Source organism: Ictalurus punctatus, chromosome 26 (assembly GCF_001660625.3).
Source record: "Ictalurus punctatus breed USDA103 chromosome 26, Coco_2.0, whole genome shotgun sequence".
NCBI classification, from domain to species: domain Eukaryota; kingdom Metazoa; phylum Chordata; class Actinopteri; order Siluriformes; family Ictaluridae; genus Ictalurus; species Ictalurus punctatus.
In genome coordinates, this window is record NC_030441.2 from 10,865,941 (window position 1) to 10,884,102 (window position 18,162).

Below are 18,162 nucleotides of genomic sequence, written 5' to 3' on the forward strand. Positions count from 1 at the left end.
TTTTATTCCTTAATTATTGCCAAAGACCAAATAGCATGGGAATAATGAAACATAAATCTTTGTGGAACTCATTAACTGGTCTCTCTCAGATCCAAATGGGACTCTAAATAGGAGCTTTACAGTGCTAAAAGGCAGGATCACTTGGAGGGTTAAACCTGTTAAGGCTATAGATAAAAGACTCAGAGCCAGTGCTAATGTTGTTCCAATAAAATATATATTTTTTAACATTCCTCAAATCACTAAACATTTAATAATGAACATTTCTTGATTCATATATACACATTCCTTGCTTAGATTAGTCTTAAACTCAAGTAATTTAAACAAAAGGGCTAAAAGATGAGGTTTACCTAAAGTAGATTCATGTAAAGTAGTGTTAAGCAATACACATAACCACATGTCAAGAGAGAAAACACATGGATACCATGTGCATTTGATGCCAAGATGTTTAGTATTTGAATGATTCAGATGAATGATTTCACAGTGAAGTGCAGTAGGCAATACTTTGCAGTCCATGAGTTTCTTACATGATGAATACCTAGGATGTTGTTTCCTATTTCTTTTTTCTTGTGACTAAACCCAATTACTGGACTTCCTGTCATTTTTGAAGAGTTATAGCTTCAAAATACCGTGAGTAATATTGCCTTTTCACGCATCTCAATGTGCTTCATCATCCTTGTCATTAAATTTATCATTAAATTCATATCTTAACATGTATAAAATCTTAAAAACACAAACATTACACACATGACACTTGCATCATTCCCAGCAAGTTCCCACATGTTTAAGGATGATGATAAAATTTCCAGTAACAGGGTAAAAAATATGCTGTCCAGTGTCCAAACAAATATATCATTTAACTTTCTTTACAGTGGTGTAGACACTGTAGAAGAATATTACACTGGCAGAAACAGGAGAAAAGGGTCATAAGTGAAAGTTTCATTTTTATTAATTTTTTCTTTATAATTTTTTTTTATTAAATCTCCTATCACTGTTTCTAAAGCTCAAGAGTAAACTGGTATGACCTTACTAATGGTACATATTACGTTATATATCTAACCAAACATAATGTAATTGTGTAAAATAATGTAAAATTTAGTCTGAATAAATTTGCTCCTTTTTAAAAACATGCATGTTTCTTTTCTGCAAACATCCACTTGTGAAATTACATCAAAACAACATTAACAAACAAAACTAATACCAAACACTGTGATATGTAGTGCTGTATGCATTGCAAGTTATACTGTAAATTGCTTTAGTTGCAACTTGTAAAGATGTTTACGATACTATACTGAAACTTTATTTTGTGTAGGTTTACATAGTGTAGGTCTTCCTGCTGTAGTGTAGTGTAAAGTGTCTTGAACTTTTGGACAAATGACACAAATGAAAGGTTTTTAACTACAGGAAATGTTTGTTGGCAACTCATGCATTATTGGCTAAATGATGTGGTAAACTGGTATTTAATATCATGACATACATATTGCTACTGTAACTACTCCTAATTCCAGTAAGACTATTTATTGTGAATCTTCAATGACTGTATTTATAGAAAAAAAAAAAAAAGATATATATATATATATATATATATATATATATATATATATATATATATATATATATATATATATATATAGGTTTTTGCAATCTTCAACTGTCCAGTTTGGGTGTGTATGAGCCCACTCTAGCCTCAAATTCCTCTTCTTGGATGATAAGAGTGAAACACAGTGACATTTTATATTGTTGTAGCCCATGCACTTCAGGTTTCAAAATATTGTGCATTCTGAACTGATTTTCTGCTCACCACAGTTGTGAGAGTGGCTATTTGAGTTACTATCAGACTACTAATTACTACTTTAAAATTGTAATCTAATTACATTACTGATTACTGCATGTAACTACTGCAGGCTAGTAATTACTTTACTTTCCAGTTACTTTCAAAATCTATCAAACCTACTAAAATACACTACAAAGTGAAACTTATAGTTCTTTCAGTAATTTTAGCACGTGCTCTCTGGTGATTCATTAAAGCGCATGCTCATTGCTCAGCTGTGAAGAGTGATAGGTAGACTGTTAATCATCCAGGGCTGAGCCCAGATTCTTCTCCATGCATTTTTTGCAGCTCAGCTAGTAGCCTAAGTTTTGTTTTATAGACGCTGAGGTAACGTAGCTGTCAATGTATGACATGATCAGAAAAAGTTGGATTTATCATAAAACTTGCCTCAGGTGTTGTCACTGTTTGTAGGACTATGGGGTCGATCAAATATAAAACTTTTCTAACTAGGTTGGTTTGGTGTCGCTAGCTAAGGGGAGGCACAATTAAGCTATGGGTTTAGCTGCTACAGTGTCATGCCAAGTACATTATCTTTCCTTATGCTCTGCTCATATCATGTTCACGTAAACTGGAACTCATATAGACATTTACACACCATGTATTCCTGCTCAGAATGAGAGAATGTTGCTATTTCAATTTCAACCCCTTTACTGGTTAAAAAAATATATCATATATATTTTATATATCCTATATAAATTTTTGTCACACTGCCTGTGAGCTAGTGCTTGGCAGAATTGAGAGCTGTCAGCCAATAAGACATGAGTATTTCCACGTATTTTCCTGTAAACCCTGCCTGATTGGTCTCACCTTTGTTCACTGAAGATGTAAAGTTACAACACCGCCGTCTTCTTTTACTGACGTTCAGTTACGTAGTGACAAACTTCTACAAGTGGAGAATTAATTGGGGCTAAAGAAATTTTTTTTCGGGCTACAGCCCTGAAGGCCCAGGCCAGGTTACACACCTGGCAGCTGTGCAAAATATGATTTATTTTAAAAATGCATTTTACTTTTGCAATATTGTTTTCTTAACAATAAATTTGTAATGCAAGTAAGAGAATTTTATGGACATCAGTAACTGTAATCAAATTACATAAATTTAAAATGTGCTACATTACTGTGTTAACAGAAAAAGTCATTAGAATACAGTAACGTGTTACAAAGTAACTATAATACAGTAACACGTAAAAGTAATTAGAATACAGTATTTTTGTAATGCGTTATATCCAACTCTGGTTATTTTAGCCTCCCTGTCAGCTCGAACCAGTTTGGCCATTTTCCTCTGACCTCCCACATGAACACATGAACACATGGACACATGAAGAATTTTTATCCCCCAAAAATGCCGATCACTGAATGTTTTTTGTTTTTAGTGTCATTTTGTGTACACTCCAGAAACTGGAAGATAAGCAGTTTCTGTAATACTCAAACCGACCTATCTGGCACGAACATCCATGCCATGGCCAAAGTCCCTGAGATCATGTTTTTTCCCCATTCTGATGTTTGATGTGAACATTAACTGAAACTCTTGATTTGTTTCTGCATGATTTTATGCACTACATGCTACCATATGATTGGTTGACTAGATAACTGCATGCATGAGCAGGTGTAAGTGATTCTAATAACACCTGTGGCCGGTGAGTGTACAGTATATGGCTTCAAAAAGTCAAATATTTCATCTAGCTTACAGAACAGTTGTAATATCACATGTTCCAGATTTTCCACCTTTTCAGAATTGAGTTAAGGCAAAATTTTAATACAGAACCTCAGTACCTGTATGTGTGTGTGTGTGTGTGTGTGTGTGTGTGTGTGTGTGTGGCATATAGCAATCACCCAGTCACGCACATCCGACCGTTTCATCAGAGCATTGATTTAGCTAGCCTCATTTGCTCCAGTATTTAAGGTCAGGTTTGCTGTCAGCTCTTATTTACACTGAGCTAAAGAGGCAAGCCTGATGGAGCCTGATCGGACCCTGAATCAAGCACTGAAAGCAAAAATGCTTAAAAAACAAACAACACCCCCCCCAACAAAATCAAGAATATTTGCAGTGCAGTGCACCTTTGCTACACACTTATTGAACCCACTTATATACTCAGCAAAAAAGAAACATCCCTTTTTCAGGAGAGTGTATTTTAAAGATAATTTTGTAATTTTGTAAAATCCAAATAAGCTTTACAGATCTTTATTGGAAAGGGTTTAAACATTGTTTTTCATGCTTATTCAATGAACCATAAACAATTATTGCACATGCACCTGCGGAACAGTCCTTAAGACACTAACAGTTTACAGGCGGTAGGCAATTAAGGTCTCAGTTACAATAATTTAGGACACTAAAGAGACCTTTCTACTTACTCTGAAAAACACCAGATGAAAGATGCCTAGGGTGCCTGCTCACCTCCGTGAACATGCCATAAACCTGCTGCAGGGAGGCATGAGGACTGCAGATGTGTCCAGAGCAATAAACTGCAATGTCTGCAATGTAAGATGCCTAAGACAGTGCTACAGGGAGACATGAAGGACAGCTGATCATCCTTGCAGTGGAAAATTACATATAACCATGTGTCCCCCCAAACGTGATGGAGAACTTGCAAATGCCTTGGTGGAAGAGTGGAGTAACATCTCACAGCAAGAACTGACAAATCTGGTGCAGTCCATGAGGATGAGATGCACTGTAGTACTAAAAGCAGCTGGTGGACACCAGATACTGACTGTTACTTTTAATATTGACCCCCTATTTGTTCAGGGTGTCATTATTCCATTTCTGCTTGTCAAATATCTATGAAACCTGTTCAGTTTATGTCTCAGTTGTTGACTCTTTTTATGTTAATACAAACATCAAATTTTAATTTAATTTAAATTTTAAAATATTAAACAAAATGTCATACTATGTATCAGTATAGATCCTTTTGATGTTGTCATAAATACAGGGGTGCTTGAAAGTTTGTGAGCCCTTTAGAATATTCTATATTTCTGCATAAATATGACCCTAAATCATCATCAGATTTTCAAACAAGTCCTAAAACTAGACAAAGAGAACCGAATTAAACAAAATTCCTCAGTACAGAACAACTTCAACTCTGGGATGTTGTTGGGTTTTCACACATGAACTGTTGCTTCAGGTCCTTCCACAACATTTCTACCTGATTAAGGTCAGGTCTTTGATGTGGCCATTCCAAAACATTAACTTTATTCTTCTTTAACCATTCTTTGGTAGAAACACTTGTGTGCTTAGGGTCATTGTTTTGCTGCATGACCCAGTTTAGGAACGTTTTGCAAATAATTAGGTTAATTGGCAACAGGTCAGTAACATGATTGGGTATAAAAAGAGTATCTTAGAGAGTATCTCACAAGTAAATATGGAATGGAATCTGGATGGAAGCATATGTTGCTCTAAAACCTGAGAAACAGGAGAAGGAAAGGGCGTGCTCATGATCCAAAGTATACAACATCATCTGTCAAACATGTGGAGGATGTGTTATGGCATGAACATGTTTGGCTGCCAGTGCAACTTGGTCACTGGTGTAAATTAATGATGTGACTGCTGATGAAGTAGCAGGATGAATTCTGAAGTGTATAGAGCTATACTTTCTGCTCAGATTCAGTCAAATGCTGCAAAACTGAAAGGACGGCACTTCACAGTACAGATAGCTAATAACCGAAAACATACAGCGAAAGCAATCCAAGAGCTTCTTAAGGCAAAGAAATCAAATGTCCTAAAATGTCCAATGACCTCAACCAAATTGATCATGCTTTTCACTTACTGAAGACAAAACTGAAGGCAGAAAGGCCCACAAACAAGCAGGCCTGGCAAAGCATCTCAAGGGAGTAAACTCAGCATTTGATGAAGTCCATGGAGTCCAGATTTCAGGCAGTCATTGACTGCTAAGGATTTGCATCTAAGTATTAAAAATAATCCTAATAATTACGATTATGTTAGTTTGTCCAAAAGCTAACATAATGTAATTCCTAAAGAGTTAATGCAATATTTCTGTTAAACCCCTTGAATTAAAGCTTAAAATCTATTCTCCAATACCATTTTGATTGCTTTACTTCAAATCCATTGTGGTGGTGTACAGAGGCAAAATTGAGAAAATTGTGTCTCCGTCCAAATACTTATGTACCTGACTGTATGTAAGAATTTCCAATCGTTTCCTTATTAATGACTTGTGTAGCTATATATGTATATGTAGCTTTTTATTAAATATAATCTTGGCAGCATTTATTGTACTACATCCCCGTTTGTGTACAATTAAAGCTGATTTTCTGAGATTATTATTCACAGAGACAGAACAAAGCACATAATCAGTTAGGTACAGTAATTAGACTAATCTAAATCATTGTTGCCTCTCTCTGTCTTTCTTCCCTCATTTCCTCTGCCATGTCATTCATTTGATTAGCTAATTAGGTATTCAGATATGTTTACAGAACAATCTTTACCCAGCAAGATGGAACAAAAGGATCTAATTAATCCTAATTTGTAATTGAAGCAACAACAAGCATGACATTGGCCAGCTTTGCATGTCATACAATCTCTAGTTCTGCTCACTGCATTTAGTAATAAAGCACTAGGGTTGGTTGTAAAGATTGAGTAAACTGAAATATTTTTTTTATTCTGATGAATAATGGTACCATGATAGTGAATTTAAAAGCATTCATGCAAGCAAATCTGCATGAAAAGGAACTGTTATGGTTGATTTGGTGAGTTTCATGGTTGGAACATTACTCACGATATCTTTTGTATGAAATCTGTCACAGGTGATAGGGCACCTACGTCATATCCGCACCTGCAATCAAATTTTGGCATTTAAATCAAAGCCAGCGACTCTAGTGTTGAAGCCTTTTATACTGTATGTTGGTGCTCTTAAAAGTCTTGCCTTACTTTATATTTTCTTGTTTATCCTCATACTCACCCTTATGTTTCCACCAGTCATTGCATTTTGTCCTGGTGATCTGTTGAAATCAAGGCCTAGTGAAGGCACTGTGAAATGTCATCCTATCAGTTTTGCAGCATTTGACTGAATCTGAGCAGAAAGTATAGCTCTAAACACTTCAGAATTCATCCTGCTACTTCATCAGCAGTCACATCATTAATTTACACCAGTGACCAAGTTGCACTGGCAGCCATACATGCCCATGCCATAAAACATCCTCCACATGTTTGACAGATGATGTTGTATAGTTTGGATCATGAGCAATCCCTTTCTAATACATTAGGTTTTAGAGCAACATATGCATCCATCCAGATTCCATCCCATATGTACTTCTGAGAGACTCTGCCTCTCTAAGGTGCCAATTAACCTAATTATTTGCAAAATGTTCCTAAACTGGGTCATGCAGCAACACAATGACCAGGGTCATCAAGTTGAATTTATTTTGTGTTTCTTTTGTTCCCTTTGCATTAATTTTGTATATAAATCCTCACGAAGTAGCTTCCACACAGGTCTTGTGGTCACAGGTCTAATCCAGTGATGTCGCTCTCACTTTTTATATTTCATGTGAATTCTGGAATTATCCTGGAATTCTAGGTGGTTCATTTAGGAGATATATGTTTATATGATTCATTTCATCACACATTTATACTAAAGAATGAAAGCTACTATGTGTTTTGTTTCTTTTTGGTGTATTTTTGGTGTAAAAAATTGCATTTTGATTTTATCAGACAGTGGACTTGTTTCACAATGTCATGGAATTCATAGGTTATTAATGGAAGTTCATGGGTTACAGTTGTAATTACATGTGGTATTCTGCGGTGGTATATGTTCATGGGGTATACATGTGACCACATGAAAATATATTCACTATACTCACAATTAGCCTGCCTTATATGATACCTATAGCTGTAGCACCCCCACAAAACCCCCATAAAACATACAGAATGCCATAGGACCTCAATAAGGTTTCCCATAATCACCAATAAAAACCTGACCCTGAATATTATAAAGTCTATTTAAGACTCACATTACATGTTCTGCATAAGATTAATGTCATTTCGAGTTCCTGTTGATGACTAACCCATATAAATACAATAATAATAAACGCCATGGAAATCAGACCATATTCAAATGAGTAACACATGAAAAAAACAGAAACACAACAGAAGAAAAGACATTTAGATCACAAGTTCTGATGTGCATTCTTTCTTTAAACCTCATATTCAGTGGTTTGCTAATTTACCACAGAAGTCTAATTGAATACACGTTGGAAATTTTGTTTGGAATGCAGTGGCAATTTTCCATATGACTCTGTCCAGATTCTGGGATGTCAGTCCATGTCAAAGGATGGCAGTAATCGTCTTACAATTTTGGTTGTCTTGTAACTACGTGCTTCCCCATGCATCATTATTGTAAGAACATTAAAACAGCTAAAATGAGTTTATGTTTTCTAAGTCTTTGTTTATTTATTGGCTTGACCTAATGTTCCTGCTTTATTATTTTAAAGCATAGTCATGTTGACATTTTTTTTTACAAAACCTTCTCTCATCTTATGTCATACTGTATTTTTGGATTATTATATACTGTATTTTGTCTTTGGTGTAGGAAAAGTATCCCATTTTTTGTTTATTATTTAGGCCTTGGTCATACCTGAAAGTCTATTTGGTTGTCTATGGCATGTGCCTGTTTGCATGAATACACCTGCCTTGAATTTTTGTATTCAACTGTAAGTATAGTATTTCAGTGATGTTTGTTGTTAAATGAGACCTTTTAGCTGTACTCATGTTCAACGCAAATGAATCGAAGAGGGCTTCAGCTTCTGCGGTAATTTTGAAAAATTGCAATCGCCTCTGAATATTTTTGACTTTGCTTGATTTTTGCTTTAATTCCTGCGATCTGAAAATCTCAAAATCCTGAAGGGACTGACATTATACTGTAATCACATGTCACAAGTTGCAAGGTTAAGATGAACACAAAAAAAGCGATTGAGTAATCATTCTTTTTTTCTTACTTTTTTTCGTTAAAAAAAAAAGAGAAGACGTTAGGTAGCTTTGTTGCCTCACAGTTCCACAGTTCCTCATTCAAGAATCTGAGCTCAGGATACTGTCTGCATGGAGTTTCACATGTTCTCCCCATGCCTAGATACAATGATTTAAATTGCCCCTAGTTGTGAATGAGTGTGTGCACACTGCTTCATGCTTGTTCTGTATGTATATGGAGGAAATGTGTACTTATTTCTAAACATATTTCACAATAATATTGCTAGAAAATCAATCAAATAAATGGTCTGAGTTAATGGATTAATCTGTTGTTAAGTAGATATTAAACATGACAGTTACAATGAACATCTTGAATGAACCTCTGGACAGAGTTAGAGATTAAATCTTTTGGGTGACTGCTCTAAAGAATATATTAATATATTAAAAATATATTAAATGCACTAGGTAAAGCTCTGTGTTAGTTTACTTGGACAGTTTGTTCTGTTCTGCTGTTCCTTATCCTCAGAATAGATAATGGTGATTCTTTAACATTATACTGATAAGAACTAGTCAAAAAGAATATTAGAACTATAAGGACTTCATGAACAATTTGGCTATGTTAAGAAACATAGTAAGATTTTTGTGTGCTTATACACCTCTGACATTGTTGCTTTTTTCTTTCTTTCTGATGTTTTGTAATAACTAAAGTTCTGTTCTGTAAATTTGGATACTCTTTAGATAATCCTCATTGGCATCTTATCAAGATAACACAATGGTAGTGTTATTAGCCATCTTGGTGTTTAGCCATTTTGCTATTTTTATTATTAATCTAAATAGAGCTGCAGAAATGCATTGCTGTCTTAAGGATGATGCTCAGAACAACACCCATGACCACTAGCTGTTTGAAATTAATACAGCATTGTGTTGAAATGTTGAGTAATAGAAGTAGCAACAAACCTGTCATTGTCATATATAAAACTGAACAAAATCACTTTGCTTTGATTAAGCTAAATCAATACTTGAAGCACAAGATAATGACTAGAAAAAAAAATCACTTTGAAGCGTTGAGTTAAACTGTGGAGTATTCACCCCTTTAATGTTTCTACATTTTTTAGTGTTACATCCTGGAACTGAAATGGACTTAACTGTGCTTATATTTCTACATATTTGCATCTAAAGAAAACTAGAATGCATGGTCCCATTGGATTGATGAAACCAAATTTGAAACAAAAAAAAAACTTTTGGCCTTGGCACAAAACATCACATTTGGCGGAAACCCAACACTGCACTTTACCATGAACACCATGTTTCACTGAATCAAGGTGGTATCATATACACATCATCTTGTGGAGATGCTTTTTCAGCAGCAGAAATGGGCAAACTTTCATTTTTGGCACCTTTGAATGTTAGACATACTGTGTAAATCACAATGTAAAAATCTCATTAAAGTCTGTTTAATTCCAGGCTCTAACATTGCAAAATGTGGAAAAGGAGATCAATATTTATGCAGGGCATTGTTTTAGGAGGGATGTAACTGTTTATGTTGGCTCTGACTGTCGTAACTCCTTGGTATACCAAGTTATGTTTCAGTTTCCCAAAAATCACAAGCTTTCTTAACACTGAGACTTCACAGCTGCATTGGCTAACAAAATAGGCTGTCAGCTTTCCAGCTGTCATCTTGCCAAGACTGCAAAATCAAGAAGCACTAAAGTGTGTTGGTGATGGAAGAGGGGGAAGGGAAATGAAATATGGCTCCAGTTCAATCTCATGGCACTGTGATCCCTTTCCAGATCTGTTCAGACCTGAAAACACGGATAACAATACTTTCGTTTTTAAAACAGATGTGGGAGTTTATTTCCCAGCTTTCCAGTTGGAAGGAAGAGAGAAACATTTGATTAGAAATGTCTGATCTTGTCCTGGTTCACATAAGAGAACCTTTTTAGAACATTCAGTTTTAAAAACGTATTTATCTATTGACAGAAATAAGAGATTTATCCAATGTACTGTATCATGCAGTCCATACAGGATTTGCAGGTTTTTTTGTGGCCAAAAATGCTTAAATGCGTCTTTTTTCAAAAAATGTGATGCAACTTTTTTTTTTTTTGCAAAAAAAAACTTAAATTGGCAAAATTGCAATTGCATGAAAATGTTTTTCGCAATCATGTTTGTTGGTAAATGAGACCTTTTAGCTGTACTTATGTTCGACGCGCATGAATCGAAGAGGGCTTTGACTGGAAGCACTTCATGATGTCACATGACATAATATGACGCATCTTGGCCCAAATCTGCAAAAAAGAATTACTGTGTTAAGAATTGCTTCAATGAATTATAATTTCTTTTAGGTTAGGAAAGAATACTCCCATAATACTCCCATAAGTTTTTGTTTTTCCTCTTTCATTTACATTTACTTTTATTATATTTGGCAGATGGCTTTATCCAGAACAACTTACGGAACTGCTTTGAAGTCTCTAGCAATAAATACATTCTGATTCTGGTTCACTGGGTCATGGATTAAGAATACTATCAGTCAAAAAACACATTTGGGAGGTAATATAGTCAGAAAAGCACACAGACAACACATTTTTTACTTAGATGTGATCCAGTTTTGGGGTCATCGCAGCGGATCACCTGTCCGCATATTGATTCTGGCACAAGTTTTACACTGGATGACCTTCCTGACAACCCTGCCCACTGAAACTGAAAATTGATGTACAAACATTGCATTATGTTTTGCAGTACTTTGACAATTCATAACAATTCATGGGGGAGTTTGCTATGGGGAAAAAAGTTTTCCACTTTTTATATTCTATCATAATACTTATAATCTGAAGGAATATAAAAAGGCATAAATATATTATAGGGGGGCACAGTGGCTTAGTAGTTAGCATGTTGGCCTCGCACCTCCAGGGTTGGAGTTTTGAATCCCGCCTCCGCCCTGTGTGTGCAGAGCTCGCATGTTCTCCCCATGCTTCGGGGGTTTCCTCCAGGTACTCGGGTTTCCTCCCCCAGTAAAAAGACATGCTTTATAGGCTGATTGGCATTTTCAATTTGCAAAAAAAAAAAAAAAAAAAAAAAAAAAATGCATAATGGGTATAATACTTGTATATTTGGGTGAAAGTTGTTTTTGTTTAAACAATGCTTTGTCACACGAAACATTTCATTTATTACTGTTTACTGCTCTTTATGGTATTTTTAAATGTAGAAATAATTTATTTCATTATTTTGAAGGCATCTTTGCTGTACAGCATTTATTTGCATATGCCTAAAACTTTTGCACAGCACTGTAGTTTTGGTGAGCCTGTACCCACTGTAGCTTCAGATTCCTGTTCTTGGTTGACTGGAGTGGAATCTGATGTGGTCCACCTTAAGGTTTGACATATTGTATGTTCTGAGGTGCTTTTCTGTTCACCACAGATGTAAAGAGTTATGGGTCATTCCATCTCAAGCGGTCCAATAATTGTTTTTAATTTTTACATTTTTTAAATAAAAATAATTAAAAAAAAAAAAAGCAATCTTGAGCATTACATTTGAACTTAACTTCTAAATCTAAGGAACAAGAATGTGCAAAATGTTTGTGTGGATGTACATGTACTTTGCTTGAAAGACCAGTTAGGACCTAGGACCATCCTCTGCCAAGATACTGAGGTTTCATTAAACAGCTGTATAACAAAAACTTGCTGTGTGCCATGACACAAAGATAATCGTCCTGGTTAAACCAAGTAAAAATTATTTGAAAAAAAAGAAAAGAAAAAAATACACCCCAATTTGCAGTGACAATACACAGAGGTAATCACTCAATTTATTTTTTATTATTTTTTTTTTTAGGGGAATCATAAACAGTTGAGCAACTTGCATTGGACCACTTGAGATGGAATGACCCTTGTTTGAGTTACTTTACACTTCCTGTCAGCTTGAACTAGTTTGTCCATTCTCCTCTGACCTCTCTCATTGACAAGGCATTTCCTCCTCTTTCCCCACATGCTGATGTTTGATGTGAACATTAACTGAAGCTCTAGACCTGTATCTGCATGACTTTTTGCACTGTGCTGTTGTCACATGATTGGCTGATTGGATATTTGTGTGAATGTGCAGGTGTACAGGTATTCCTATTAAAGTGATTTTTGAACACGTGCGCACGCGCAAGCACACACACACAAACACACACAAACACACACACACACACACACACACACACACACACACACACACACATCCCCCCAAGATATCTCATAAAGTATATGATCTTCAGACATCATTCAAACGGCTTTTTTGTTGCCTATATCACATATTAAAGCTATAAACATATGTTTTAACATAAGCTGGTTGATAATAAACCTTAAAAACAGACTCACACAAGAATCATAAATGTTTTACAGCACTGCAGTTGACAGTTAGCTGCCTATAGATGCACACATTTATAGATGCACATAATCTTTTAATGACTGCCAAGATTGGTACAGTTTTGCAACTCATGCATACATTTTCCCACGACAGTGTCAAAACAATCAAATCATGCTAAACCACAGAACCTGTGTGAACATATTTAACACGTTAGTGGAAGAGGATATTGTATAATCACTTTAAAGCCTCAGGTGCCTCTGATGACAACTGTCTGCTTTGTCTTAAAGAAGGACAATTCCAAAGTCTTGCCCAACTCTGAGTTAACATTAATGCCGTCAGAAGCCTCAGTTTGGTGTGATTCTTCACAGTAAGTCTTTGCAGAGTGTTTGCCCTGACTTGTTGCAGAGCCGAGGGTTACAAACTAATGACGCAGAAAATTGTCACGCTTAGTAGCTAATGAAAGATATTGTAAAACAGAGCATTGTATAAAATTAATACTCAGTTGCAAATGTATTCGTTCCAAAGTAACATCCATCCATCCATCCATCTTCTATACCGCTTATCCTTTTCAGGGTCACGGGGAACCTGGGGCGTATCCCAGGGAGCATCGGGCACAAGGCGGGGTACACCCTGGACAGGGTCCAAAGTAAAATATTAATCATAATTTAATTGACATTGCAGTGCAATGGTTTTTTAAATTGTCTGAATCTTGCAAATTTGTTACCATTTGCATATAGGAAAGATACAAAGGGTAAGGTTAGGGGTTGGGTTAGTATTTTTAAGTATTCTTGCAAACTTTATACATTTGAGGAAATTTAAGAAAATCTGACCACATAATTTTTTTGCTATTATTGTTTTTTTTTTTTTTTTTTTTTTTTTCATTTTTGCGTAACAATAAATTTGATACGATCAATAGGCAGTTCTTAGGCAAAGATGATTCTGAAAATTAAATAAATAAATATATGAAATGAACCATGCAAAATGGTTTGGATTAAATCTCCTTTACAATTACTGAAGGTAAAAATGCACAAAATCACATCTGCTGTAACTGATAGCTGGACAAAAGGAAACATATCTTTAACAACAAGTACAGTAAGTGAAATATCCATCCATCTTCTGTACCGCTTATCCTACACAGGGTTGCAGGGCCTGGAGCCTATCCCAGGGTACTTGGGACAGGAGACAGGGGACACCCTGGACAGGGTGCCAACCCATTGCAGGGCACAATCGTACACACTATGGACAATTTGGGAACGCCAATCAGCCTACAACACATGTTTATGGCCTGGGGGAGGAAGCCAGAGTACCCGGAGGGAACCCCTGAAGCACAGGGAGAACATGCAATCTCTATGCACACAGGGCAGAGGCGGGATTCGAGCCCCCAACCCTGGAGATACAATGCCCACCAGTAATTGAAACATCAAATTTCATTAAAAAAAAATTCCATCAAGAGCACAAATAGTAATTAAATTATAATCAGGTAAAGTACATATTCTAAAAAATAATCCTTAACAGATATTAACTATAAGTGTAATTATTTAAGTAATGCCCACCTCTGACTATAACTTTAAGAAAAAAATTATTATTTTGGGTTAATTCTAGGGGTCTTTGGATAGTTAAATGTTTTTCACTTTCTGAAAGAGTTCTACTTGGAATCCTGTCTGATTGTGAAGAGATGGAGAGATGAGTGTGCCAATATAAAAGAAATAGAAAATAATGCATAATTAAATAATTAAAACATTAAATGATTATTTAGATATATCAGCATTTAAAACAAAATGTTAAATAATCTAAGAATAAATAATCTAAAAATATATATTTAATGTCTGATTTTACTGCTTGTTAAATTATTTCCATATTTAATCTTTTATTTTGCTATAATTTTTTTCTTGTTGTTTGGGAATTTGACCACCAACTTCATACTTGGGATTGTGTTCTGCCTTCTAATTAAGAGTGTCTGTATATAAGCATTTTACCAACTCAATTAATGGTAGTGGAGTAAACTCTTTAAATCCACTAGAACACAGTCATGAACACAGTAATTTCTTGTGAAAAACACATAATCAGCCCCTAAGCCCCCTTGACGTCCCCATTTCCCTTCCTATTACTCTCCCTTAATGCATTCCAATCCTACTGAGCATGCCTGGAAATTCCAGTCTAAAAGTACCACTTGCTTTCCAATAAGGGGCGTGCCTCTTGTGGAAATCCCACCACTGGGATATATAAGAGCGAAAGTTGTCCTCTTCTACTCACATTACTGTTACTCACTCTTCAACTAGAGCACTAGACAGCTGGATTTCCATTTCTTTCTTTTTAATCCTGCATTAACATGACTTGTCTAACTCACGCTGTCAGCTTTTTGCTGGTTGTGGTCCTTTGTCTCCAACATAGCGATGGTAAGTCTGCAATGATTTGACTCATTTTGTGCTGAATTTAATATTTGGAATGATTTGGATTTGTTGGCAAATTACCACATATAACTAGAAAAATGTAGCTGTAGATGTGAAAATAATGGTAATCTTATTATGTTGAAATGATTATGCATTTAAAGAAGGCAAGTAAAGAGCATCAATATAAAACAAATTTTGCCTTATAACATGCTATTTAGTTATAGCCTTGCTTCTTGTGTGCATTAATCTGTATCTCTGCCTCACAGCTCAGTCAGTACCGGACAGATGCAGATGTCAGATCACGTCCTCTAAGCCCTCTAGATGGAAAAATATCGACGAGTTCTCCATCACTGCACCAAGATCCCGCTGCAAAGCCACCGAGATCATGTGAGCGTCCTCACACGTTCTTCTTTTTGCTAAAATACTGATAGTTGGAATTGTACTGTATCAGGCATCATATCAGCTTATATTCCTCTTGTGTGTACTGTTTATAACTCTTGTAACTATTGTTACTGGCTAATTTATAGTGGTTTTCATATTTGACTGATTTTAACTATTTGGGCAGAATTGTGGCCACATTGCTAATACAGTATGATTTGTTTTTGCTTGTTTTTAGACTGACACTGAAGACTGTAAATACAAAGACAAATGAGAAAGAACGACGCTGTATTAGCCCAAATATATATCAGGGCGAACACCTTCAGCAATGCTGGAACAGGTAAGGACATAGTTATACAGGACATCCTAGTTTCAGTTTCTCATTCTGGATTTTGTGTAAAATTGACTTCATGAGAGAGCCTTTATGTCATTTGTACATTTTGGGATCTTTGTGCCTTCTTAAATTTAACACTCCTGATTCAAGAGGGAATAACAATAAGTAGTGCATGTTGGAAATAGATTCAACAGAATGCCAAAAAGAGCAAGGTCATAATTAACATGCATGATTTTAGTAGAAACACCTGTTAGTGATGTACCTTTTTGTGTTGTTATAATAACTTAGCTAATGTTCATGCATTTACAAAATGTTAAATAACATCTGTTGTTTGAACAGGATAAACAAAGATGGCAGGAGAGCCACTATCAAGATGTCTGAATGTGGAATTTCCAGAAACACTGCAGTAAAAATTGAAAACACAACCACAGTAAGTCAGCAGTGAGTTACTGAAGATTGGTGAAACTCCAGGAATCTTTGTGGTCATGTGACCAACACAATCCAGTGGGAATGCTGACATCCAGCCTCCTTCCAGTGTCTGTAAACTCCAGCTGGATGACCCGAGGACGATAATGCTTCCATGAACTGTCAAACACAGATGTTTCACAGAAAAGGCTGTTGCAGGATTACAATGAGCACTGAATGTTTTACAGGCCTGAAGTAGGCCATCACTTTAGGCCATCATTTTATTTACTTAGAGCCAGTATTTAAATCGTTATATATTATATTTATTTGTTGTTATTATTAAGTATTTTAAATAAATGTGTGCATTTTGTATCTTAAGTCTCATGTGTGTGTTTCTCTTTCGAAAATCAGCACAAAATGGTAAAAAATGATTCAAAACTTTGCATGGTTTCAAACAGAAAGTAAACAAACTCAAGCCAAACATGATCAGAGGTCCTAGTTTGCTGGTCATGTGATCCATGTTCATACAGAGGGATTGAGCCCCACCTGCTGATCGCTCTGCAATATTTGACCTGAATATTTGATAACAGTTTTTTTTTTTAATTATTAAATTACTCAATGATGAGATCACTAAAATGACAGACTTCATAATTTCCACATGCACATTTGCTTATTTTTTCAATTGCAAGCAACGCATATTATAATAGTCACAGGGCGACAAATAAGGAAAATTGATTCATTGTTAAACATCACGGTTCAACCATTGATTACTTTGTGTGATTTGCCTTTGTGGGTGGCTTGGAAAATATTAACTAATCACAAAAACTCACTGGATGTCCATTACACACATGTGGAGAAGCAAGCACAGAACAATCATCTATTTAAACATGCATTGTAAATGATTGATGGTTTAGAGCTCATAAATACGTTTTATTTTTGTTTATTTTCATTGCAATAATGGTATGGTCTATAGTTTCAATGGTTTAACCATAAATATTTTTATTTAAAAAAAAAAAAAAAAGAAAGGATGACATCTGTATGCACATTGCATTGCTTACAATTCATCATTACATGGGTGAATAGCAGTGTGTGTGTCTTTTCTGTATTTTCTGTCTGTGGGCTCTTAAAAGGTCTGAAGCAATATTGTATATAATTATAACAAGTAATAAGGTAATGCTATAACATAACCCATGCTTAATCAAATGCTTGCAAACAGAAGAAGCATGCACAAACTGAAAACTATACTAACAGTATGTGTAGAGATAAGTTTTTCAAAATGTAAATTAAAAAACAAAACAAAACTATCTATCTATATACAGAGCCCTCCACTAATATTGGCACCCTTGGTAAATATGAGCAAGGAAGGCTGTGAAAAATGATCTTTATTGTTTAATCCTTTCGATCTTTTGTTAAGAAAAAATTCACAAAAATACTCTGCTCTCATGGAAACGTCTGTTGAGGAGGAGGTGCTGGACATTACTACTAGGTTGACAGATGAAGAAGTCGTTAGTCTTACTGTTATTCTCCCGAAGCTTTTAAGGTCACAGCAATTAATTCTAAGCTGAGGTGGTCTTTCTGA

The 18,162-nt window shown here is 35.5% G+C and overlaps 1 protein-coding gene across 1 annotated transcript; it reads left to right on the top strand.

Annotated features, from left to right (window-relative positions):
* Positions 1-15,341: 15,341 nt before the first annotated feature.
* Positions 15,342-16,955, top strand: cxcl18b (chemokine (C-X-C motif) ligand 18b). Its single transcript, NM_001200202.1, has 4 exons — positions 15,342-15,472; positions 15,733-15,853; positions 16,083-16,184; positions 16,518-16,955. The coding sequence occupies exons 1-4, from the start codon at positions 15,406-15,408 to the stop codon at positions 16,621-16,623; spliced, it is 396 nt and encodes a 131-aa protein (NP_001187131.1). The 5' UTR covers positions 15,342-15,405; the 3' UTR covers positions 16,624-16,955.
* Positions 16,956-18,162: the final 1,207 nt, after the last annotated feature.